Source organism: Montipora capricornis, chromosome 13, assembly GCF_036669925.1.
Source record: "Montipora capricornis isolate CH-2021 chromosome 13, ASM3666992v2, whole genome shotgun sequence".
Taxonomy (NCBI): Eukaryota; Metazoa; Cnidaria; class Anthozoa; order Scleractinia; family Acroporidae; genus Montipora; species Montipora capricornis.
This window is the reverse complement of record NC_090895.1, coordinates 18,556,349-18,583,848: the sequence shown is the minus strand read 5'-3', so window position 1 is coordinate 18,583,848 and position 27,500 is coordinate 18,556,349. Positions and strand designations below refer to the sequence as shown.

The 27,500-nt window shown below is 39.3% G+C and overlaps 1 protein-coding gene across 2 annotated transcripts in view; it reads right to left on the bottom strand.

Annotated features, from left to right (window-relative positions):
• Nucleotides 1-27,500, bottom strand: part of LOC138028862 (beta-galactosidase-1-like protein 2) — a 38,419-nt gene that overhangs the window by 9,317 nt on the left and 1,602 nt on the right. For both annotated transcript variants that reach the window (XR_011127746.1, XM_068876482.1), the window contains exons 2-13: nt 24,684-24,752; nt 22,293-22,388; nt 20,957-21,065; nt 18,954-19,052; nt 17,281-17,368; nt 17,016-17,080; nt 15,125-15,275; nt 14,062-14,148; nt 6,454-6,552; nt 4,885-4,923; nt 4,285-4,337; nt 285-434 (exon numbers count right to left, since the gene is read on the bottom strand). Coding sequence is in view for 1 of the 2 variants with exons in the window: in XM_068876482.1 (XP_068732583.1) it covers nt 285-434; nt 4,285-4,337; nt 4,885-4,923; nt 6,454-6,552; nt 14,062-14,148; nt 15,125-15,275; nt 17,016-17,080; nt 17,281-17,368; nt 18,954-19,052; nt 20,957-21,065; nt 22,293-22,388; nt 24,684-24,752 (1,105 nt within the window). In the remaining variant the exon portion in view is untranslated. The remainder of the gene's footprint in view (nt 1-284; nt 435-4,284; nt 4,338-4,884; nt 4,924-6,453; nt 6,553-14,061; nt 14,149-15,124; nt 15,276-17,015; nt 17,081-17,280; nt 17,369-18,953; nt 19,053-20,956; nt 21,066-22,292; nt 22,389-24,683; nt 24,753-27,500) is intronic.

Below are 27,500 nucleotides of genomic sequence, written 5' to 3'. Positions count from 1 at the left end.
AAGGGCTAGTCTAAAAATAATCCTACTTGTGAAAACGCCGTTCCACAGACGCTGTATGGAAGTTGCCCGCTCCAGATGGGCTCCTGTAATAATTTAAAATTTCCTGGTGTTACCTTGGTCCAAAAATTACATCCAAACTTGTCCTCAGCTTTTGATCCTTAACATGGTTTATTTTACCTTGTTCCCTAAGATATTTTGTCTTTGTTTCCCAGTAGTTCAATTTACCCATGTTCCCTTGTTCACCAAACCCTTGGGAGGGCCTCGCGTATCACCACATTTCATACCTGTGCGTTGTCGCTGATGTTAAAGATTGTTATTTCTCTTGGCACCGTCTGTAACTCTGCTTGATACAATACAAATCCGTATCCCTGGCCTCCATTGTTATTTATCGGGAGCATTTCCATTGGCATGACTTTGTCACTCTCAACGGATGTCTGCAAACGAACAAACAAATAAATGGGTGGAGGGTGGGGGAGGGATTTAGGGGATGACAACTGGAAAATTTAAGGTGGCTCTAAGTGCGGTTCAGGGAATATTTTTTCAACTTTGTAGAGAGTTTTAGCTTGCTAATCGCTTTTCAGCCATAACAAATGGGGGGTTTTGAAATATAAGCGTTTAAAGACAAAATAAAGGGCGTATTTACATGGCTTTTTGTCTCCATGATAACCAATCAAGTAACACCGATGAGAGCATCTTGTCAAGCAATTATTGGAGTTCCCGTGAGGAATGAATCAATGATAAAACGATATATGAAATGGATCATGTATGAACTACGGTTATGAAATCATGACTGCGAGGAGCATACTTCACTTAATTTCATATCCGCAGTTCATATATGATCCATTTCATATAATTCATTCCTCACGGGAACATTAGAACTCACAAATGACAAGCTCCCAACGTCAGTGGCTTCATAGCTCAGTTGGTTAGAGCGTCGCACCGGTATCGCGAGATCACGGGTTCAAACCCCGTTGAAGTCCTGAATTTTTCAGGCTTCTCTACGTAATTGAAAAAATTGGGTTCATAACTGCGAAGATCATAGCTTCTCTTGATTATTGGTGTCTCATTTAGTACCATAAAACCGAAGTAACGTGAAACAGTGTTGTAGAGATAATTCTTCTAACAAAATATTCCCTTGTTTGTTGGAACGGTTTGAGCCACCTTAAAAGAATGAAAATTCTCTTACTCTAACTTGCGTTTTCTTTTCTATAACTTACTTGATATATGTAGCTAACAGGCAAGAAATGCATTAAACCAAAGAACTTACTTAGATTTTTGAATGTGGCAATACGCAAATGTCATTCTGACGCGCCATTTGCCGTTAACGAGATGCTAAATCTCTCCATTGTGAGATTGAACAGCGCGGTCATGGGAACAACACGGAGATGAAGTCGCTTCAGTAGCATGGGCACAAACTAAAACTGGTATTAATGTCAGATTATTGAAGTGCGTTCGGCGATCGCTTTGGAATCAAAGCAGAAGGGTAGGGAAAGAAACATCTTTTTTGTACGTGGTCTATCGACCACTTATTATTTTTTTCTAAAAGGTTGTTGCAATTGGTTTTTGAAGTCAATCCAAGAGTTTACAAAATGGTTTATAAACAAAGGCAATCCTAATATATAAGTCATTTCCGATAAGCGTAGTTCAAAATCCAATACATATCAAGTTCAATCCAAGGTTCCAAGAAGATAAACTTAGCACAGCATGCGTTGAAGGAAAAAACTCGCTGATTGAATAGTGTTTAAAGCAATACCCTTGCCCTAGCCTGTCCAGTCTGGTTGCCAAAAGTTTCGAATGGGCTTTTCAAGCACAAACGTGCGAGGCAATGCGAAACGCCGTTAATAAAAGGTTCGATAAATTCGCGTGTCTTCTGTTCGATGCTTAAGTGCGTTAGATAGCGCACATTGATAAAATGGCGGATTTTCACTGATGCCAAGCTTCATTAATCTGTCAAAGAATGGCTATTTCTCCTGAACTAGCACGGTGACCCCCTCTTTTAATGGTGTTAAGTACTCATAACATGCACACGGAAAACATATTTTAAGGAGAAAAAAAGTTGGACAGTAGAAGTTGTAGTATTTATACAAATGACGTGAAAAGGACACTGAGTGTGAAGTGATGATGTTACGTAGTGGTCCCAGAGATTGCCTTTCGTTGACGCCATATGCATCGCAATGCCTTTCTCCAATCGGAATGGTCATTTAACGGAATCCTGACAATTAATCACCTTAGGAGACATAAATCTTTTATAGGAAATCGTATGAACGCGCGTGCATTTCGACCCGACGATGAACATTACTCAGCTATATGCAATGATTGTGTATTTTGATTTTGTGTATTTGGTAAGAGACTCGTATTTTAGAAATCCATGGCTGAGCAACTTCAAATAATCGGCATTAATCTTATGTAATGACCGAAGGGAATATATCGTTCTGGTGTCACAATTCTTTACGCGCGACTTGTTGACTGTGCGAATTGCGGCGTTTGTTTCCTAGAAAACACACCAGTACACAGCTTCCTGATGTTCTGTTACGTAGTATCAGTCATATTGGTTCGAGATACTTTGAACAAATCGACATAAATTCAGTCACATTAAAAAACTTAAAAGACTGAAGAAAAAATTCCCAAATACTCATTGAACAAGCGCTTTTCGCTCGAGGGGATGCCTGCGATCACTATGGCTACCAATTTACCACATGAAAGCGAGGCGAAAAGCCAGCTAGTCCGTCGAAAACCTCGAAATCAACTGGCATCGAAGACAACGTCATCAAAAAAAACTACGCGATCGATCTCGAAAAACGACAAAAACAGTATGCGTTCTCCTCCGTCGAACGCAATAAAATTTTAGAGAATTATCGTGATGCACAGGGATTCGCTAGCTCCCTTATCTCGAATTCTCTTGATCTTGAAAGGAGCAGGCGGGTTGGAGCTCTGGTGAGAGTACTCACCTCCCACCAATAGACCAAATCGTCTAACTCCGTGTTATGCCGAATTCATATCGGCTCCCGGGCTTAAGATTCCATGTGTATTGTATTTGCATTATAATCTAGCATTACATTTAAATAATATGGTGATACCTGGATCAAAATGTTTTATCCCCAGAGTTTGAATTGGGCACAACATTCATTTAGCTGATCTAGTGTATGTGGCCTGGTTTGGATTCCCATACTCGGCGTCACATGTGGGTTGAGTTTGTTGGTTCTCTACTCTGCACCCAGAGGTTTTTCTCCGGGTACTCCAATTTTTCCCTCTCCTCAAAAACCAATGTTTGGTTTCGCTTGATTTGTGTTAATAACTATGATGAGTTGGCGAAGAGCCACCTGGCAAATGTACTACTGATAAAGTATCGTATAAGAGTAAAACCAGAAACCCATAAGGGTTGAAAGGTGTAACGAGCGTTCACAGCTTCCGAATATTCAGTGCGAACTGATTGGTTGAATGTTTCACTACTAAGTGCCATATTTGGAAACCCCTCGCTCTTGTTGTTCCAAATATGGTACTTAGCAAATTGAATATTCAGAAGCTTGTTCCCCAGCACTCAAGGGGCCGTTACACGTTTTAACCCTTATGGGTTTCTGGTAAAACACAAGCAGCGGTTACAAACATTTGCTTGAACTGCATAACTTTTCATAAACCACTGAAACGGATTGGGATTGGGAATTAACGAATTTGATTAACAACTAACGAATTTAAACAACGAGAAATACGCTGATTATAAGAACTGGAATGGAGATAAAGTTTCTCATTGCGAACGTTTTCATTTAAGGCTGGCTTTAAGTCACGGATATCCAGTTTACTGAAGCATAAAACCAGCCCCGAGAGTAAATGACTTGCATTGCTTTTATGCAAAGAAGCCCCCAAAATGTATTGCATTATGGGAATGGGAAAGTAGTGAATTGCAATAATCTCGGGAAAACGAAGCGCCGATTACTTCACAGAAAAACAGAATTACATTTATCGGTAACTGAATAACAGTCACTTCTGATGATGTATGTTGTAACATATAAAAATTTCTGCAGTTCAAGCAAATGTTTGTAACGCTTTTGTGTTTTATTCTTATTGAAACTTAAACGGCCCAGGTCAAAGAATCTTTAAGAAAGTACTATATTAATTATAGTTAAATAACTATCATTATCGTTATCGTTATCGTTATCGTCATCGTCCGACCATCGTCATCGTCATCGTCATCGCCATCGACATCGTTATTGTTATCGTTATCGTTATCGTTAGTAGTCGTAGCAGTAGTGTTCACGATCTAACATGAAAAAATTAGTTCATACTCACAAACAAGGGGGCAATGTCAGAAATTTCCAAATAGTGTTCCATCTTAACAGTTTCTGAGCATAACAAAATAAAGACTCTTGGAACTCGTACAAAGCAACAACTAAAACTGCAACAACGGTATGTGACCTTTGTAAAACAAATGTTGTCGGTCAAACTATCTGCCACAGGTGCTGAGACATTGACATGAATCAAGTTATAACGAAGTGACTTCGTTCTCTGTTTAAGTAGTCTGCAGTAAAATACGCTTAATACATAATACCGGTATATGTTGTTTTTGTTGATGGTTCAAATATATGGAGAACCTGTTATTTTTTTACCCAAAACGTAAGTACAGCCAGAGGCATTTTGAGCCAAAATGAACGAAAAGCCAAAGAAAACCATTAATGACAGGTCACTTCTTTTGTAATCACGAGAGAACTCTTGTTTGATTTATGAAAGACTATTAGCTAACATGGAGATTGAAGATATTCGTTTCAACTTCCATTTGATTTGATTTAGTCGTGTATTTAGAGTCTCCCCAACAAATGATTTCGTGCTGGCCATTTCGTAAGGCCTGAATGTTCAAGTGATTCAGCAAATTTAATTTAAAATCATGATTACCATACACTTTCCTCTGTGGGTACAGAAAACTCTTTGGCACTAGTAAAAACAAAAGGAAAAAAGGTTAAAATTTCACTTTCAGTCGTTCGATTATTCTATAGCTATTTGAGTATTTAACAATATTCCATGAGTACGCGTTGGATATGAGGTGGTGAATAGCCTGGCAACAAGGCACGTAGAGCCGAGATGGCTATAACCATGCAGTCTCGCATCCAACAAGCGCGAATGGAATAATTGTTTTAATTAATCAATTAATAAATTCTAATTGAGTTCTGAACGCCGGGATACTTGGAAATAAAAGCCAATCAGTTTCCAGTTGGGAGTTGTTGTGTCGTTGTTGGTTTGGCAACCTTGGATGGTGATGGCAGTGGTGCAAAGTATTATGGGAAGGATAAAACCCATAAGACATCGTAAACTTACGAAATTAGACTGCCATTCTCTACTTTGTCAAATCCCATAATACACCTTTTTTCCCCCCTCTTTCTTTTCGTGGGGGGGGGAGGGGGATGGGGTGGTGAAAGAGGTGTATTATGCTGGGAGTTGTTGAGAAAGTGGAGAATCTTGTTTTCAACATTTTAATAGCTACAATAGCTTGCTTTCTCCAAGGAGACCATAGACCTCTTTCATAATGGCGGCCAAATAGATTATTCTTTTGTTTTAATGCTAATAAGCCTAACTAGCCTCGCTACGACGAGCAAATTTCAAAAGAATTTTTGTTCTAAAATGAGGGCAGTAGGTCTAATTAACATAAGTACAAAAGAATGCAAATGTAGTCGCCATATATGAAAGTGGTCTATACGTAATGCACGTTGCTGGCAAACAATCTTGGAAGAGCTGTGTAAACAGGTCCAACATAGTTACGCTACGCTTTAGCATTCACTGGCTCAAATGTTTGACAAGTTTCAAACTTCTCGGAACAACTCCCAATGGTAGTGCAAAGGGACGCAACATGTAGCACCCAACAATGTTGGGAGTTGTTGACCAAAAATGCTGCCTTTGCACGGAGCCTTAAATTCTTTGGCGTCACCAAAATTCGAGGCATTTGATTTTGACCGCTTTTTCCCTGTCAGCCACTCCCAAAATATGGGAGATCTTAAGAATTTATTTAAATTTATGACACATGGAGGCCTGCCATCTGCTGTCACGTTCCCTTTATGGCCAGGCGACGACACACGCTGGTAAAAACCCTCCTAAAGAAGAAAACTGACCTCCTAGGAAAACAATATTAATGACATTTTGGCGTGTTTTTTTTTTTACTTTGATTGAATAGTTACATAAGGACACTGCCACTCCAAAATAGAACATAGCGCCATCCTCAGTGCTTCATTTCACGTGGATTCTTCTACATTGTTCACAATGTACAATACGGGCGAAATATCGAGTAACTGGTTTGGTGCGAGCGATTTTAAAATAAACATAAAGAAGATTAATGGTTCATGGTTGTATGCTAAGGTTGTCGTCAAAACCTAAAAATTGGTTATTTCACGTTGTTTTTTCGTGGAGTACGTCAAAGGAATGCCCTGAAATACATTATTTATCCCACCACCGAGGCAAGAACATTTGCTCAACCTTGCTCCTCAATGTTAGGGTTATATTGCTTGAAAAGTTTCCTCAAGGCCCAAAACTTCGCTGTGATGTCTCCAGCTTCGGATAAAGGAGCATCATAATCTGCAAACAAATGAAAAACATGTGAATTTTGTTGAACTATAAGAACCGGATAATGGCATCGCGGTGCAACACGCACTGGTGGTTGAGTTGGTTGAGCACCAGGCTGCCATGCGGAAGGATGGCGGGATCAAAAAACGGGGTCTTAACCTTTCCTATAAACAACACTGAGGAACGTTAAAGGACCTACACACTGTTCGTGAAGAGTAGGGGGAAGACTCCCTGTATTGTGGTCTGTCCTTCTTTCACGTACATATGCGTGGATTGTGCGGGTGAAATCCAAATTACTATGGACTAATATCGACTGTAAGAGGCGCCTTTACAAGCTCACGTCCGAGCTCACCCCAATCTCGTTCCCAGAGCCTCCGCTACCCTTCTCCAAAGGAACTGGAGTCTCTGGAATAATCCAAAATTAGGACCAGAAAACTCTGGGTCTGGTTTAATACCTGCGCGTGTGCAAAGGGAGAGGGCCAGAAATCAACATAAACATCTGAAGTTCACATTGCCATGAAATTGCTTCCTTTTCAGTCGCGAGACAAGACATATGAGTATAAACACATCTCCTAAGTACACTTGAAACGTTGAAACTGCGGAGAATCAAAAATAGCGAGAGACATTTTTTCAATCAAAACAGATATCAGTATCAAGCAAGTGACAATTCGGAAATTTAAAATGCTGTATTCTCAAAAACAAAAACGTTACCGAACTGCTAAGTTGTAAAAACTATATATATATATATATTTATAGATCATCTTGAACCTCGTATAGATAAAAATCCAGACAAAATAACGATTTTGAGTTTAGAATTTGAAAATGGCAAGAAATGAGAGTGAACTTTTTTCAACAGTCAATAAAATATGGCCTTTTGGATTTGACCAGAGTCTCTCTTTCCCGACCGCTGATCAAGGGAACGATGACTCTGGGAACGAGTTTGATCTCCCTCTAGAGAAAGAATAGTAAACTACGATAAGACTTTGTGATACATGTGGTACTGATACAAATCCTAGGCCTAAGCCAAATAAACCAAATTTGTCTTCCCCGCCGGGTTGCAATGCATGCACGTACAGATTTACACGTAACTAGTTTGGGATTGACGCTAGAGAGATTTAGCATCGTAACACGGCAATGACACTAACTTTTCTCCCTCTTTTGAGAGGTTACGCGATATTTAACAATTCTTCACCGAAGGCGAGGTGAATAAGAACCTCGACTTCAAGTCGAGCCTGAGGTGTACAATTGTTCTTGTATAATTACGTAGGTGATTACTTGAAAAATGTGCGTTTTCTTTAAAACAATTAATTAATTCGTCCGCTTCGGTGATTATCGCGTAATAATCACCTCAAGTGCAAACAATCAGCGCAGAGATTTTTCATTATTCACCTTTAGAAAACAGTCCTAACAAAATACGCGAGCTGATTGGTTAAAAATCGTGTTTCTATAACTCGATGGAGACACAGAACTAGCACGAGCTGTTGACGTAGTGATGGCGCGAGCAAAGAGAATTTACATTTTGATAATTAGAGTTAACAAGTTGTTTTCCTTTTTCTGGTCGCGTTGTTTATTAAAAGAAATAGAAAACATGTACTCCGTGTTTCTATCGAGTTATAGAAACACTCGAAACAGCTGTGGCTCGTGTTCCCACAGCATTTCTCGTTCTCCCAAACTTTCACTCGTGTTTCTATAACTCGATAGAAACACGGTACATGTTTTCTATTTCTTAAATGTAGTTAACAGGCACAGAATGAGCCAACATCAAATACGTTTGCTTCATTGAGATGTATTTTTCTCGATCGTGACTCGGAAATACTCGGAGGAAATCCGAGTGCTCAATAGCAGTAGTCGAACCCACGACCTTCCGATTTCTACCGCTGAGCTAAGAGACACTCGACGGAGACAGTCCATTAAACTGAGTTTAGCTGACAATTATCCTACCATTCTGCCCAGACTGGGACTGTGGAAATAGCGCATTCTCTCTATGGTAATAGTTTTTGGCCATTTGCCGTAAACGTGACGCTAGAGCCCTCTTTACACCAGTAAATAAATCCATGAGAAGTTTCCTTGACAATTGTGCTTACCCTTGTGAATGATAAACAAGTTTTCCTTTAAAAGGAACAATAGGGAGTTTAAGAATGCGAGGTTTTCGTGCCACGGAAGTCGGAAGGGTGAACGTATCGCCTGCCAGGACAGTACTCTCTGACAGATTTTGAAACTAATCGTCTCTAACAGAGAACCGATACTGCAGCCGCTGTTGTTACTATGGATGCGGAATTGTTACCGTGTATACGGACATGCATGTGTCATTGAGGAGCGATAAGTTCGCACGCGCATAATCAACAATGATGAAAGAGAGGGCAAACGCAATCTCGTTCCCAGAGTCTTCGTTCCCCTTGACCAGCGGGTCGGGTTACGAGAGACTCTGGGATAATCCGTTTGGATAAAGTTTTTGATTGGTTTAAAGTCTGAGCATGAGCAATCGATTTCGGTCTCGAGGCGTGTGCCGCGAGGGGTTTCACAGAGCATTGTATGATTGTTAATGATGGATTGGTTCGTTGATTAGGTTGGAGCCAAAGCAAAGAGTGAGAACCTATTAAATCTAATGGAATGGAATTGTCTCTCACTGAGTATTTATGTCTTTAAAATGTATTCATACCGAATCTTCAAATTGCTGTATATTATTATACGAATCCATAAGATCTTCTCGTATAGTTACGTACGTACATGTGAGTGTCCTGGAAAGGTGCGAGAACCTTTAGCAGATGAGTTTTTGGGTAGAGAAAGAGGTAATTACTGATGCAAAGAGAACTCGTTTGGCTTGTGACAGTGCTGTTGAACGCTTTGAAAATATCGTGGAAGGCCCGTCTCTCTGGTATGCAAAGCAATCCTTTCGGTAGGTTGAAAATTTTACTCGCGTTTCATTTGGTTTCATTACACTGCACTGTTCTCAACCTCCATTGGAAGAAGACGTCAGATCAGATATAGAGAATCAAATCAATGAAATGAGATTTACTTCTCACATCCAATGGAACTTGTCTTACATTTTAGGTACTTATAAAAACTGGAAACTTCAGTTGTTGACTTTGTTATGCAAATACTTAGCTTAACGTTTATGATGAAATTAAAAAAAAATGTGTAATATAAAGCTTGACCATCCTATAGAGCCTATTTAAAGTAAAGTAAAGTAAAGCAACCATATTTAACGTCGATAACTCGTAACAGTAATTCAACTGACAAACCTGAGGTCGACGGTGCGCTCATTTTACTCCCCCCTCTCCATCAGTGCTCCGTTTTACGGGTATTTAAAGCTACTTAGCTACACGGAAAGGAAAGAAGTCGAAACAAGGATGCGAGATCCGGGAATCGAACTCAAGACCTCTTGCACCAAGGTCGCGCACTAACCGACTGTGCCATCCTTGCTGTGCCATCCTTGCTTTGCTGTGCCATCCTTGCTTTCTTGTAGCACTTAAAAGTCAGTTGCAAAAATGACACATTTCTCTTGAGTAATTATTAAAGTACTTCTTTCTAAAGTACAAGTACCTTAACATATACCACTACATAAGGAGTTTTTTTTCCGTAATTGCTCAGCCCACAGTATTAATTACAGTGGCGGTTATTATTTGCTTATTGAAGCCACAGTGGTCAAGTGTTTGAGACTTCAAAGGTTGGTTGACTGTATGAGTTCTGGCCCCAGTTGTTTGATGGGCGGATAGTGCTATCCACTGGATAAATCACTATCTACTGGATAACTCAATTGCTTTTTGTAGTGTTTATCTGCTGGATAGTGATTTATCTGGCTCCAGTTGTTCTAAAGGTGGATAACGCTATCTACCGGACAAATGACTATACACTGGAAAGTGCAGTTGGTTTCGCTATTACTTATCCACTGGATAGTGATTTATCCGGCTGATAGCGCTATCCATCGTTTGAACAACTGGGGCCTGGTGCGTAGTGCTATCCACTTTTTGAACAACTGAGGCCAGATCTTTATCCAACCTCTTTTCTCTGCCTCCTTTGTCGTTGAGGACAAAGGAGGCAGAGAAAAGAGACCCTGGGAACGAGGTTGGTCTTGATCATCTCTCAGTTTTCTCGAACGTTAATCCATGTTGCTTTTTATATGTACCCGCATACAACTTAATACTGACAAGTGTTTGATAGACTTTGTAAAAAATTCTGTGATTGGTTAGCATCCCATTTAATGGAAGGGACAAAGTTTTTGACTTCTTAACCCATTGACACCTCAAACGCCCTAGGATGACCACAGTTGACGACTAGAATCTCCCTGGAATTAGACAGAGTAAAATCTGTCAAGTCTCACTCCGAGGGGTTAAAGGGGATCGGTGATACCCCTTGTTACTCTACAGAAAACAGAGCTAAGTGCTGCTATCATTGAACTACCTGGCTCATTTAGTTTCATTATCTAGACACAGACTTAATGCTTTTACAGTGTGTTTGGGCGCAACTTTACAGCAGCCTATATTTCCGATAAATTTTAACAATTTTGTGAAACAAAAGGAGAAGGTAGCATTGCAGACTGTGCAGTATTTCTAGTCACTTGAGAACGTATTCCACTCATCCCCTCAATTTAAATTTTGTCTCAACGGTTAAGTTGTCAGTAAATTATACTGTCTATTTTGAAGTCAGACTGACTTCTTCATGTTGGTATGTACAGTTGTCAACAGTTTCTAATGTAATTTTTTTTTATGCCAACAAAAGAAATGTTTAGGTTCAAGGTTTGTAGACAAGTATCCGTTCCTGTTTGGAGTGTTAAAATCAACAGCCTTAGGCTATTTTGCATTGCTAGTCAGAGAGTTGAAGAGAAAAGTACCATTTCAAAATTTGTACGGTGCTGTCCACCCTACAGAAAGCCTTTGGCAGTGAGGAAGGGATTACATTATTTGGGGGGTAAGATGGGAAATGAACGTTCTCAGGATAATATACAATGTATATATAATATTGTTACATCCAATCTGTCAAATTTGATGGTTCAAAATAGGTACTGACCTCCGATCATCTGGAAAAATGGAATATAAAGTGCATTAAGGATGACTAGTCTTAACCTCATGAAGAAGTTTTGGCTTTTGCAGTTTTTATTTTGCTTGATACAGACCGGTAATTTCATTGACCTTTCGGTGTGCATCTCTCTGCTCTCCCAAAGGAATTTGACGGTAGTTAAACGATTATGTGAATTAAACAGTTTTAAGTGGGGATGTTCATGTGCTGTGCCCAGAGACCGACGATTATGAACAACAGCTTTTCATTATTGTTGACAATGAGGTTCTTCTGGAAGTAAGTTCATACAAACAGAGTCTTTCTGCTCTGTTTGGGGTACATTACCTGGTTAACCTAGAGTATCCAAAAAAGCTAACATGTCGACACTGAGTTTCTTGAAGAGTATGTATTTTGCATTCGTCAAAAAATGTTTAAACTGCCCTGTATGAAAAGGTGTCTCTACGCTTTTAGCTTAAAGTTAATAAATTCTTATTACAAGTGTTAACAGTTGCACCACCACAGGGGCTTGAACTAACCTACGTGCAGGGGTTTTATTCGAAGCCGGGACCTGGGTACTAGCACCCGTCTTGCACTGAGTACAGTACCCGCCATTGCTCAAAGGAGGTCTCAAGATCAAAAGCCAGACCATATATAGGGGTGCCTGCGCACTCTGTCACAAGGTCCCTTCTACTTTCAAACTTAATGGAAACCCTGACACAAAAACATACCTGAGTCCATTTCTTGATTTGTCGCACAACAGGCGAGAAATAGTACAGAACATGACCATGTCAGGCAATTAACTCATACCATGTCAAATCATGTCATGTTACCGGTATGTAGTAATTTGCACTATTACTAATGTGGTCAATTAAATTGTCACACTGGAAAGTTTTCACAGGCCTGCCATAAAGGACATTCACCTGTACCAGCTGTTAACACTGAGCTCACATTGTGAAGGAAATGAAAACTAGCATCAGTTCTTGCTATATTGCAGGTGAAAATTTAATGACAGCCCTGTTTAATGCTGGGTTTTTGTGTGTGTGCTTTGAATTAGTTCCAGGTCGGCTAAATTTTGTTGTTGGGATAGAAGTTATATAAGGAAAATGGACAGTGATAGATTTTAATTACAAAAATTGTTTTGTGTAACATTTTTCATTTATTTAATTTCACTCACTTTAAAATCTCCACCATCCCCTCAAGATAATTTCTTTTTCATGTTAGTTTGAGCTTCCAAACTATTTTCATTTCTAGGGACTTATCTCATTCGCTAAATAGTTTGGCTGATTTCATGCCGCAAAGATTTTTCAAAATCATTAGTGTTTTTAGGCGTTTAAGTTTCAGAAATTTGTATTTGTTATGCAACATTAATTATTTTAGTGAAATTTAACAGAGTTGTTTTTGTGATAATGGCTTGTATGTATTGCCTTGTGTATGTATGTACACTGTATATATATTTCCTAAATTTGGAAAGCACATTATATGTTCATGGAAGAATAATATTCTTATCCAACTAGAAGTATACATCTCTATTCAAGAATTCTCATTATTTGCTGGAGAACAGTCATTTTCTGTTTACGGTATACAAAATAATTAATGAAAAGCAGCAAAATGATACTTCCCTCAAGACCTCTACTTCTTTAGAACAGCAAGGAAACTCTTACCCAAAGAACTCATCTCCTTTTGAAAAGAACCCTAAACCTTCTCTGGTGACGAAGAATCTAACTTGAAAGATCCTTCAAAGAAGACATACATGTAGTCTTATGATTAAGAGAATGATTTATTCTTTTGGAAAGAATCTCGTTTTAGAGTCTGGTGTTTCGCTCTCCTTCATGCGATCATCTTCCACGATACAAAACAAAGACAGTCTTTTAACATTTGAAACTAATCCCGGATCAGTGCATTCAGCAGCGACACAATCTGCTTTACACTTCCACGTTACACAAATTCTAATCGAAAATCCCAGGCAACACTTGACAACACAGTCCGTTGGTAACATATTCAGTGCAGATTTTTGTCCAGACATATCGCTCCAACACGTCATATTGTTTCTTTTTCAGTTCTAGGTTGGGATATCCTAATTTTGCTAAAGAAAATTGCATGCCATCGTGAAACAAATCCTCCACTCTCTTCGCCATTTTGGCGTTACGCCTACGCCTGCGCAATGGTGTTCATAACAAGAATATTGTTCGAAAACGGATGATCCCAGAGTCTCTCGTAACCCTACCCGCTGGTCAAGTGGAACGAAGACTCTGGGAACGAGATTGGGGCAAACGTCTTTAACCTCATTCAACATTTGCGAAAACAAACGAAATGTTGAATGGTTGTTGAAGCAAAGTTTAGATGCTTTTAAACTCATTCAACGTTGATTCAACTTCGTTTCAACATGCGATTGTGAGAAGACAAATTACGATGGAGAACATCTCACTTCCGGTTACTGTCCGTGGCTCGAAAACATCACGTGCCTAAAGGCCCACATTAGCCCAAGGGTCAAAACAATTGACAAAATCGATTTGAACAGTCCTTTACCGTAAGATGTAACTGCAGGCTGATAGGAAAATGGGCGTATCCAACGAATAATAATAGCGCCATTCATGAAACCAAAGTTGGTCCCTCCTTTGAAAACAAAATTAAGAAGCAAATTGTTGACAGAAGAATTCTGATTGATACGTTGTGCATTCGTTGGGTGGGTATTTTAAATTCTCACAGGACATATCATGGTATGGGTATATCGCTATCGACAGAGAGGAAGAAAAGTTTTTCAACTTAGTTACCATAGATCGATAAAATCTGATCTAATGTAGTGAAAATTTTCTGATAAATATAAGAAAAGCACATTGTCAAGAACGTTTGAGATGAGACAATCTATAATTTTCAAACCTGTCTATTGAAAGCTACAAATTAAATCGACCTTTCAGAAATATGGGTTTTCCGTTTTGTTACTTCTTATGCATAAATCAGTAATAATCAATTTCCCTGGAGGATGACTTACAGTAATAGACCTTATTCATAAATGGCGGTCAATTTATTATTCTTTTGTCGAAGTGCAAAATAGTCTACCAAGCCTCGATACCATACAGTGAATTGAAAAGATTTCTTGCTCTAAAATGGGGCTTGGTAGGCTAATTTGCACGTGGACAAAAGAATTATAGTTGTGACCGCCATTTATGAATAAGGTCCATATAAAGAATATTATTTTGTAATAGAGTAATTAACTGCTAAAAAAATCAGCGAATTGCCGGCTAGGGGTCGGCCTCTATAGTAAAGATAACGAGTCCTGCAATCTTATTGGTTCTCGGCGGTTTATTGTGCCTGTGGGCCGGAAAATCAGTGAACTGTGCCAAGAACCAATCAGATTGCACGATTCGTCACCAAAAAAATAAAACTAGATAATCACTTGCAAGACTGATGATGTGGTCTTAACTAGATAAAAACTGGAAAAATCCTGTCTCAGTTAAGATCACATTCCATGGTTAGATATGTTCCTAGTGGTTCAAGGTTAGCCGCTAATATAAAGCTGGAAGTAAGTGTATTCTTATCGAATCTAACTTTTAGTTGGAGGTTAACTCGGATTCTGATTGTTGGTGAATACCGTGAAACATGTAGAGATTAACCGATGCTCCAGCCTTGAGAATGTTTGAGACTCTGGTGACAGTCGTTTCTTGGTCCATATGATAATGCCCATCACCCCAGTTATCAAACCATCCTGGCCAAAACTCTGCCACCATTAACGGCCTATCGGGCTGAGGGAACAAAACAAATAAATACTACATATCATCTTTATTTTCATTTCTGAAAACACTGTGAAAGTCGTCTTTGAACTGACTCTAATTATTCTCCGTCAACGGTATTTTTTTTTTTAATTTCGCAAAAGTACAATTTATATAATATGGGTTATAAATATTGACCAAGATTGAGGTCAAGATGACTGGATATTGGCCAAGTTCTTTTTTGTTTATATGCTTTACAAGCTTGGTCAATAAGGGATTTATCTTATGGCATAAAACACCAAAAACTGATCTTTGATCCGTGCGGGACCACGCGAAAAATACCGAGAGGACAGTATAGCTCCATCTTGCCCGCTCGGGTAGCCAATCACAGCGCGGGGTTTGGTTCATTTTGCCCGCACACGGAGCTAGTCATATAATAAGTTTAGGTAATCACATGATTTCAAGTGCAATTTGGAATAAATAAGCACGAGTAAATTTTTTCAAAGACGGCCAAAATTGCACGAGACTGTAGGGTGAGTGCAATTTGTAGTCTTTCAAAAAATTTACGAGGCTTATTTATTCCAAATTGCACGAGAAAAATCATGCGATTACTTATTAATAATATACATAAAAAGTGTTTTGAGGCTCACCATTACACGAAGACTGTCAGCCGGCTCGTAGTCTCGCCAGTCTTGTTCGTCTTTCTTAGAACTATGGCTTAAAAATCCTACCGACAATTTTGTTGTGGGCGAACGGTTCAAAGCTTTCATTATCCAGTTTTTTATGTCTTCCTTTGTAGTCTTTGTTTTGCAGTTTCCTTCAAACCTTTAATGAAAACATTACTACTCTCGCGTTCTCGCCAAATCTGTGCGCCATTTTGTAAGTTCAACTTGCGCCATCCAGGGCTCGCATTCGATTGGCTATCTGTGAACTTCTTTGTTCATTCACCAATCAAAATGCTTGCTTTCTTACCTTTTTTTGCATTCAGTTACCTCTCTTCTGCACTGTGTTACCGAAAAACGGCACTTCTCTCAGCGAATCAGATTGCATAATTTTTTTCATGTATATTATTAATAATAATAATAATGAACTTTATTTAAGTGTGAAAAGGAGACAATACCCCAGGAGCCTAGCTACAACTCCAATGCTAGGTCTATGTAACGGCACAATTTCAAGGATCAAGCTCTTTAACTTTTAGACGAGTGCTTGAATACGATTTGGCATTGTGCGGCCATTTGTTACGTCACTCAAGTGTAGACCCACGCAGTTCAAGAGGAACTTAGGACCTACGACACGCTCTTCAACAAAAATTGCCCCAAAACAAGAACGTCATTGGTTAAAAACAGAAGAAATATTGGTGCTGCACGTGCAGCATCCTTTCTATCGCATAATTTTGCGGTGCTCTGCAAAACAACGTGAAATCACCAAAGTCGAGGTTTTAACGACAACCAGGAGCCCATGAGTAGGAGAGTGGCGGCCCTTTGTTTGTTTGGCGCTAAGTGAATCTAAAAATAAATCCATTTTTGACTGTGCTGAGGCAATGCCGCAAAGTGATCGATCAATAGTCTTATCTAATTCGCTCTTGGACCGATCTTAATCTCTAAATAGCTCGCCCGTTGGACAAACGACTTCTGGCTTTGTAAAGTTTCAAGACGCGTTAAAAGGAATATTTCGAAGTGAACATGGAAAAATAAGTTGGCCATATGTGTAGAGATTTATCTCAACAAAGACAATCATTTGAGGTTAGGGTGACTTCAAATTCTGCTGAATTACCTGCAGCTTTTTTAGCCTTTTGATAGAATCTTCTTCGTCTTTTTGCAAATTCATAGTCCTCATAACTGAAAATAGCAAGAACAAAAAAAAACGGAACAGAGAAATGAAAAAGTTCTTTAGTAATAGTTTGGCGCTAACTGTATTTTTAGATGCTGCTTTAAGACGTTTTTGCTAATACTTAAGGCTTCATCAGCTTAGAAGATAAGACGGCATACTGGGGAAGGGGTGGGTCCTTGGCAGATTATACTCAATCATTGTTCAGTACCTCCGGGTAGCTCATATTTCTTCCGCTCCATTTCCCATAGATTATCAGAAGTAAACATCAGTTCTGAAAGACCTTCATTGCTCATAACCTAAAAACCAACAGAACTTACAGTTATCACTGTGAAAGATGGTCCAGCTCTGATACGCCAGAGCTTGTAAACTCAGCAGAGATGTCTACTGGAGTGTGAGTTTAAGCGCAGGCCTTAAAACCCCGCTGGCCTACCCTCCCAGTATTGGCGAAAACTACATTTTGCGAGCAGCTATTCTATGTTCTAAGTATCTAATTAAACTGAGATGTATACAAAAACCTTGTTCAATTTGTAAGCTCTACTCTTTAACTATAGTTTTAGCCGGAGAAGGATAATGTTTCTTGTCTAACAACACTATTTTTGAATATGCTCAGCAGAATAGTTTCTGTATTTCTATCTTGAAATTTAGCGTTGATTTTGAATTCGAAAAAACTCGAAAATAATTTAGATTGTTTGTTGTCTTCTAAGGGTCCCAAGACAAGTGCGCAGTGCAACTACTTGATCTAAAAGGACATGCAGCTGTTTCAGTTGCAAACAAAGCCATCAAACATCAGACTCTCCCTTTTGTGCCTGAGCAAACTTGAATTCGAAGTACACCCAAACTCCACGTCCTTGTAGAATAAGCATACAAAAATTGTTCCCAACAATTATTGGACGTTATTACTAGAATAATATTCCTTTATCCAAACGTAATCACTTTAGCCATTGAACAGCATTCTCCGCTTTGTGTCTGAGCAACGGTTGTTACTCCGCTCCAAGTACACCAGTACACCATATATCTACTCTTCCTTGCAGAATAAACACATGCAAAACCTCTGCCCAAAAATTATTGGACGTTATTACTAGAATGATATTCCTTTATCCAAAGTTTACCGAACCGTCATGTGGCAACTAGACAATTGCTTAAAAGAGTACTCTTCCAAAACTATTTCGCACAGACAAACTCTTTTAACTGTCTTTATAATAGGTATATATATATATATATATATATACATTCGCGTCTTTGTTTCTTCTCTTGTAGTTAGTTAGCTTTCTCTTTTATCTTAAAATAATTACGTTTACCTCAAAGGGCATATAATTATAGTTTATCTATATTTTTGCCCTTCTCCGTTCTTCCCCTATATTAATCTTACTGCGTGTGGAACAAGTACGAACTGGTGCAAATCAATTTTTAAAGAAAGTTAAAAAAATGAGCTTACGCCAGACACTTCTGAAATAGGTAGCTCTTTTCAGTTTGCAGTGGTTTCTGAAGAAGTGTATTTTGACGTGATGAAATGAGAAATAAAATGGATCATATACATGAAAGACATGAAAGAAAGTGGGAAGTGATCCTCGAACTTATCTGGACAATTTAAGCAAGCAATTTAAGCAGTCTCTTATGGACATGTGAAAACTTCAGGTGACTCCAACGGGATTCGAACCCATGCCCTCACCGATGCGCGAGGGTGCAATGCTCTACCAAATGAGCTTAAGGCACACAGTTGGGAGCACGTCAATTTGTTGAGCTGATTTGTTCCTTGAAGGGCTCGATGAACGAAGAGTCAGAGAGACAACTGTTTAAATCGTCCAGATAACTGCGTGGATTACTTCTCTCTTTTGTATATAAGTCGCACTTCATATATACATTCATTTCATGTATTCTTACATCTCTGAGATGAACCATATATTCAGAACTCAAGTGTTCTGAATAGCTTGCATACTCATTTTCAACTTGGAAAGCTATGATTGGTCCACCGTTGGAAAACTGTACACAACACAAAAAGAAATTGTTAGCCAACCAAGGACTGGGCTCAGTAATTTAAGACATTTAATTGCCAAACTTTTTTGTCTTTTATCATAACTAATTAGCAGTTATCTTATTGTTGGAAATATGCAGTGGATGCGGCCCAGACTAAAATGACACTTTATATTGGATATCAAAATTGGGAATCCTCGTTCCTGGGTTCTCCTTGGTTGTTAAAAGCCGAGAAAACGTTGAAAAGTGTACATCTAATTGGCCACATACGAGATATTAAAATTCAGCTTGATAGCGAGGCAGAGAGGACAAAAACAAAAGAAACACTTTGGAATGAAAGTGAAAAATATGGATATATCCACTTTCCTTTGTCTTTGTCCTTTTAAACTCTCTTTCAAGCTGAATTCCTTTCATTTATGGGCATCATTTTGATTATTTTTGATGATGAGTCAAAAGATGAGAGCATGTAAAATATGTACGCTTATATAAATAACTACTTTGGGAAAAGTTCTCTTTAAATCATGACACGGAATGGTACAAGTGACAAAACATGACATAGGCTAGTGTTGTTTGGCACAAAAGGCGTGCCAATAGGAATTTTAAGCACACGACGTTTTTGAATTACGAACGGCAACCGGAAGTGAATTGTTTTCCTTTATAACTGGTCTTGACACAACCACATTTATATTTTAAAGTATCTTTTCGCTCTTACAGACGATTAGTTTGGGAGAGACTGCTGTTCTGGAATGTAAAATGTTCACTTCCGGTTCCTTTGAAGCTTTCTCGGCAAGAATATAGCAGATGAATTGGCATCTGTCACAAACGAAAATATCAGGGACTGGAACTGGAAGTGAGCTGTTTTCTCTGTTGAGGACGGTGCCTACTATTGTTATTGCGCATACGTGCTGCGCATCTCGAGATACTCTGGTTTCCTATCGGTGATGCTTACCAATACAGTGGTATCTTTTCTCGGTTTAAAACTATCCGGAGAAAGTAGATCTTAGTAAGTACTCTTGGTATCCAAAAAGAAAATTGGGGGGAACCATTTATTTTTGAGAGATAATTAAGCTTCAATTTGACAAAGAACGCCATACATTGCTTTGTATTTCAAAGCTCTTTATAAATGTTATTCATCAATTGTCTTTGAAAAATGCGTGGTTACCCCAATTTTCTCTTTGGATTTCAATAACACCTGTTAAGATCTACATTTGCTGTATAATCATAATCCGGGGCAAAAATACTTTTGAATTAGTAGGCACCGTCCCATAACTAGTCTTCACACAACCATGTTTATGTTGCTAAGTATCCATTTTCAATTAGAGATGGTTAGTTTAAAGGCCGAGACACACTAAGCGACAAGTCGCTCCGTGTGTACTACTTGAAAAACAAGTCGCTGCAACACGACGCCTGTTCGTCGCACAGGCAACGATCTGGTATGAGGGAGAATGTGAACTAGTTTTCTAATTCAATATGGCGGACTATATGACGCTCTCTCATTGGTTCACTTATATTTTGCCGCCGCTACTTGCTGCCAGAAGTGCACACACGGTGCCACAACGCTGCTTTCGGCAGCAGTCGCACGAATTCAAACTGGTTTGAATTCGTGTAACTGATCGCAGCGTCAAAATTAACCGTGTCACACAAGGCGAATTGTTGCGGTGACTTGTCTCTGCGACGTGTCACAGCGACTTATGACCTTGTGTATCCCGGCCTTTAAAATGGGAGACACAACTTTCCTCCCATGTTTCCAGTTAATTGTCGTCCGCGCCTCAAAAACGTGGCGTGATAGCTCAGGTCAAACAAGTTTTTTCAGATTTAACACAGCTGTCCTAAGTTATAACGGTTTTACTGACGGTATTCAACTGTTATTTTGGTAATTCAGAAAAACGCACAGTTATCCAAGCACAGTTTACCTGAAGAGGGACTAAAACTTTGATAAGTTTCTTGAACCATCTGTCAACAGCCGAGAGATAGGGAGGATATGTTGAACGTAACTCCATCTTTGGGTCATGCAGCAGCCAACTACAAGAATAAAACAGATTGAATATTTTTGGTTACTTAGACTTCAAAAAGGGATGGGTTTATATTAAGAGACATGCGTAGCTCAGTCGGCTAGTGCGCTTCCTTTTGGGCTGGAGGTCGCTAGTTCGATTTCTGTCTCATTCGATAGACGTCTATTCACCTTTATCACTCGGCGGCCATTTTGGAGTCCTTGGGGAATAAAAGCTTTGTCTTTGCATTGTCTTTGCCCGTCCAGCCTCAGATTGAATGAGAGGTTCGACGGGCAAAATCTGTTGTTTGGACATTGAGTGATATGGGTCTATTTCGACTTTCCTCTGATCCGTGTAGGTGTAGCTTTGAATAGCCGTAAAACGGAGCATTGACGGAGGAAAGAGAGTAAAAGGTGAGCACCGAGGTCCACAACTTTATCAGAAACTCTAGTTCACTGTCACGGGTTACCGCGTTAAGTAAGGACCCTTATTATCCAATGGTATTAGTCATTGTACACAAAACGCACGAAACGAGTTCAAATATTCTGCGATATTGTACAGTTAGTTGTTGCACACTTGGTTATTGAACAGCAGAGAACCAGATTGACTAGTTTAGGTGCTGACGTTGTTCCGTGCTTGGCATGCACAAATCGGTTGTTTACAACTAATTTGCTAACAATTTAGTGCAAAAAAGGGTTTTCGGTCTGTAGTATCGCTGAGCATTCGCTACTCATTTGAATTTTGACTCGCCCCAGCGGCCGGGGTTCCTCGAAGATATATTAACCTTTACCTTAATGTAACCAGCGGTTAAAGAAAGATGTGTTTGCAAGAAAACCCTTTTCGAAATAGATAAAATTTGAGTGCTTTGGAATTCAACACAGTTATATTCGGTTGAACAAGCCTGAAACTTTAAATACAGCCGAATACTATTAATTTTAATTTATCAAGTACAATTTCTTGCGTGTGGGAAAACATTTTAGGTTTATAAGCGAAGGAGAACTACCCCTTTCCCTTACGATGTTTTTTCTTAGCGAGAGGTGGCCTTAATTTCTATCCAGCAAATAAGGTAACATTGTAAATATCATTCAGAATTGCTTTCATGTCTCCCCATTTGTTAGGTCACTCGCAAAGATCACCCCCGAACGAAACCAAAACTAGATGGTTAGAGGGAAAGAGCATGGTGCCCAACTTTCTTTGTGTCTACTTTTCCTGGATAAATTTGAACGTCAAGTAGGTTTTGATCAATTTTCAAACTTACCTTGGAAATCCTCCAAACTCCCACTCGCCACAAATGAATGGTCCAGGGCGCACAATGACATATAAACCAACTGAATGGGCCAGCTTGATAAAACGACTATAAAAGAAAAAGTAGAATAATTATGTACGTAACCAGGAGCTCACATGAGCCAATATGCTTTCAAACTAATGGTTGGGAATCTATTTAATTAATTATTCAATTCAATTAAGCCATTTTCCTGTTGAATCCTCCTTCAGTATTGTCATGACCATATTGGATTTTAAGTTAAAGTCAATGTACGTACTAGCCAAAACTTTCCCGAAAAATTATTATTCCATCTAAGCTTAATAACCCCTTCGCTGGAGGTTCACTTTCAAAATTACTTCGGCTCCGAGCTAAAATCGGCTTTTTTTTTAACCACCGCTATTATAAGGTTTTTCGATAAACGTTAACAGGCAGCCCCTCCCTGTTCTCCATTTCAATTTGTCTTCCAATTTTCGAGCATCGCCTAACATTGACGACAACTTGAGGAGTCTTTATTTTATTTGGGTAGCACAAAATAGACAAAGGCTAATGAACTTGTGGCCCTCGATTCAGTGTCAATCAGACAAGACCAGCACACCCGGAATTCTGTGTACTACTCTTTCAATGTGTGGGATCTTTAAGGGTTGTAAGAGGAAGCCTAAGGTTTACAGTCCTTATCCGAGAAGACTTGAAACTGGCTAACCCGCTTGCAGATGATCGAAATGCGAAAGATTATGGAGACTTCATAAACCGAGGACCAACAGACCTAAGGTCGAACCTCTTGTTGAACAACGTATTTGATTGACTGTATAGTTACGAAGCGACTGTCGGCCACTTTTTTGTTGACGTTCAAATTTGCCGCATACGCGTCGAATAGGTACTCCTACGAAGTACAATTTGGATTAATTGTACTGCTCTTGACCAATCAAAATTGAGTAATTTTGTTGAGTGTACTATGATAAACGAAAGAGTGAAGTAGTCTTCGCACTTGTTTGGACAATTTGAGCAACTGTCTCTTTTGACGCATGAAAAATTCAGGTGTCTTCAAAAGGATCCGTCTGTAACCCGCACTTCAAATACATACATTAATCATAAAAATTACAATTTCCTCGATTGTGATTGGTTTAGAAAACCTATTTTCCACTAATTCACTTGCCAAGTTGTTATCGGATCGTTCAATAAGCCAATCACAACCTTAGTTTCAATCACCATAGAAACAGTCTAAACACTCCTCAATTGGGGCTTTTTTTCTTTCTTCCCTTCTTTCAAAGCGACATTAAACATTTTACTCTTCCTTTGTCAACCTTTGAATGCTATCATAATTTGGTCTTCTTCTTTTCTCGAAAATTGTAACTTTCATCATTAATTGGAAAGATCATCCAAGTGCATGTGATCGCGTAGGTGTCCAATTAAAAACTAGCAGCTAGAGCGAGTTTCAATCGACTGTCGTAAGACCAAAACCAAAGTTTGGCTAATCAAAAAGGACAGAGACAATCCAGTAAACCAATCAAAACTCGAAGTAATTACACGTAACCGGGAAAATGTGCACGCGCGAGCCACAATTGGTTTGGTTTCACTTCTGATTGGTTGCAAAAATGACGCAAGAACTTTGAACCAATCACTGAGTGAAGTAATGCAAAACCAAAGTATTTCGCTAATTACTTTCGACACTCAATTGAAAACCGCTCTAAATGAAAAAAGTAATGGTAATGGGACTGAGTGGAGTCCAATTCGATCAATAATCGTAATTGCTGCAAAATTCTCAAATCTGATTGGTTCTATGCGTGCCGGTTGGGTGTCCAATTACAGGTATCCAACGTGAACAAATCCAAATTGGATAATTGGTCACCTACGCCATTCGCGCGTCAATCACATGCACTTGGATCAATAGGGTCTTCCTTCCTTTTTTCCTACTGTTTGCAAAATACATTCAATTATTTTTAAATTTTCCCACAAAAAGGTATTCAAAGACTTTTTATCCTCACATTTTGTTATATATACGATTAATTAGTAATAGGATTTCGTGTCGTACAATTTAGGGGTAATCGTGCTCGTGATTTCAAATCGGCCGCGCGCAGCGCGAAGCCGATTGTGAAATTACTCACCCGATTACTCTCTGAATTTTAATCCACTCAGATCTATTATTATTACGAATTGGACTCCACTCAGTCCAAATACCATTACTTTTTTTCATTTAGCTGCTAGTCTTGTTAAAAACAACGAAACCGCACAGTGTCCTTTTAGAGTAACAACTGAAAACCTAAACGGGTCTACGATAAGATCGTTTCTTTTTTTTTTCTCGTTTTCAATAGCAGTGATACCTTTGGAGATAACGGAAATGACATTAACGCCTCTCAGATACATTCTTGTGAAAATACATATACTTACGCCAGGTCTAAGATGCCTTCAAAATTGAATTCTCCTTTTATTTCTTCATGTAAGTTCCAAGCGACATACCTACAATTCAATAAGGCTTACACAGTCATGGATGGACAAAAGTTTTTGTACCCTGGATACAGGAGGAATCGTTCCCGAGGTGATAACCCTGGCAAGCGACACTCTTCCGGTACTCCGGGAAGAGATAAAGGAACAAATGCTTCTGTCTAAATTCTACACCTCTTACTAACTGCAATTCAACAAGGCTTATACAATCATGGATGGACAAAAGGTTTTGTACCCTGGATACAAGAGGAATCGTTCCCAAGGTGATAACGCTGGCGAGCGACACTCTTCCGGTAATCCGAGAAGAGATACAGTAACAAACACTTCTGTCTAAATTCTACATCTCTTACTAACTGCGTTCCGTCGATTTATGACCCAAACGCGAAGCAAGCAGGCCATATATCAAAAGGAGATACAAGAAGACTGAGGCAGGGATTGGCAAAATTAAAGAAGATTATAATCAATTGCAATTGGTGTTTTAGAAAACTATACAGCTTAACAGTCTTTCAAAGCTCATCTCTCTTGTTGATGTTGTTCACGACGCTTTGATTCGAGGGAGATCTTCAATTAAATTACAATACCTGTAACATTGACTGTCGTTAAACTTTATCTCTGGGGACGGATTTTGAACACATAACCTTATGGAAGGGCATATGATCATGTTTTCCTACTGCTTTATCTTAGAACAGGCTGATATAGTTCCAAAGAATTCAAATCAAATCAAAATTGAATTCCAAAATGACGTTATGGTTGCCTATTAGTAAACGTCATAAATTAGTCTGAAAACGAATACACTTCGAAGTCCTCGAAACCCACGTGATTATCAGTCCATAACACGTCTTTACTACAAAGGGTAATGGGCGATTATCATTGGGGGCTTCGAAGGGTAGAATTTTTTTTTTGCTTTCGTCCACTATTACTTTTCTTTCCGTTAAGGCGTGGCCAAAAGGGTCCACTGAATATGTTAGTGTAACATCATCCAACATTGTTGAATCGAACATGTTGCACTCGCGGGTTGGCCACCATGTTGTATGATGTTGGAAGTTGTTGAACGAAGTTTGATTTCCACCAAATATCGTCTTCAACATCATCCTACGTTTCTTTTGTTCTAAGGTGTGAGCAACAGTGTTGCATTCGTTCGGCCATCCCATTCAACAGTGTTGCACGCGGGCGTGCGCTGCGGCTATCGGTATCCATGGTGATGGTTAATTCGTTGCATCTGTTTCGCGCGGTGCCACGTCAGTTCAAGCTACGGAATCAGTTCCCCAGTTCCCGGTTATTTTTTAATGATGATGATGATGATGATGCTGATGTTATAACAGAGCAGAGTTTGCGACGTCTTGCCTTTTGCTTGTACTGTAAACCCCCTGTTTGTGTTGCAGCTTGTCACAGAGAAAACTCGGCAGATGGGTAAATAAACAACTAACTACCGTGACTGCATTTTTCTTCGCATTTATTTTATTGAATGTCCTTCGAAAATGGTCGGGAACGGCATTCCGAGACTCTAAATTTCAAAATTTTCTGGGGGAGCATGCCACCAGACCCCCCTACTTTGGAGCGCCTTCAGCGTTCGAAACATTCTTCGTGTGCGTACACCTTCAAAATCTAACGCTACACCCCTGATAGGAGAGATATCGTTGACGTCACCTATTGTCATTAATGTGCCAACCGGAGCCTCATTGGCTCTCGAAAAAAAGGCCTTTTGTTCCTTTGGTTGGCATATTTGAATAACAAAAGCAATATTTGTAAACAGATATTTTCCCTGTATGCTACATTTATTTATCGTCGAGAAGATTCAATTTTTCCTCAGAGGGTAAAACATGTAGCCGAAGCAACGGTACATTCCTTCTTCCATTCATATAAATACGGCAAGTCTTTCGTCGGAATGCCTTCGTAACAACAACAACAACGACAAATCACCGGGAATTGAGCAGCTTGTCACTGTTATTGCGACTTGTCATGCAGTCCATCAATAAATTGCCTAACTTGCAGATCAAAGCTAGAATGACTCCTGGACGCGATAATCGGTAGGTAAAGTCGATATTTAACAAATATTAATGTAAATCTCATCGTTTTTATCATGGGGTTTCAATAAAAACAGTCATCTCTCAAGGTTCCGCGGTTCCGTGATCTGCAGTTCCTCAAATTAGTCTCACCCGTTGCAAAACGCAAATTTCAGGTCAATGTTTGCCGCTTTCGATCGGTAAATACGAGGGTTTCCTAAAATCCTGAATCCGGAATAAGAAATCCGGAATCCGATATGAGAACTTTAACCAAAGGCTTACACTAATTTGCGAATTGAAACGAAACGAAACACATGAAGAATCCTAAAAATTCATTAGAGCTAACCTTACGCCTAATTAGGCCTAAACGAACCTAACCTAATGCTAGCGGTAGTAAACGGTTTGTTTAAGCCTAATTCCGTTTAGTTTCGTTTCGCAAATTAGTGCAAGCCAAGTGACTTTGGTTCAAGTTGTTATACCGGATTCCGGATTTCTTATTCCGGATTCCTAAACCCTAAATACGATGCTAATTAGGGGCTGTTTACACGGAGGTAGAAGATCCTAGCACTAGAAAGATCCTAGAAGGCGAAACAACTTTTCGTTTGGTTTACATGGAGAAATTTCTGTCTAGGTGGAAACGGAGAATGAAAGCTAGATGGCGGGCCAGAAAAAGAAACATGTAATTTGGGTCCTTCGCCGCCATGTTTGTGTTTTTTGTCCCTAGTACCAGGAACTTCCAAGCGAAGGAAGTTTACATGGT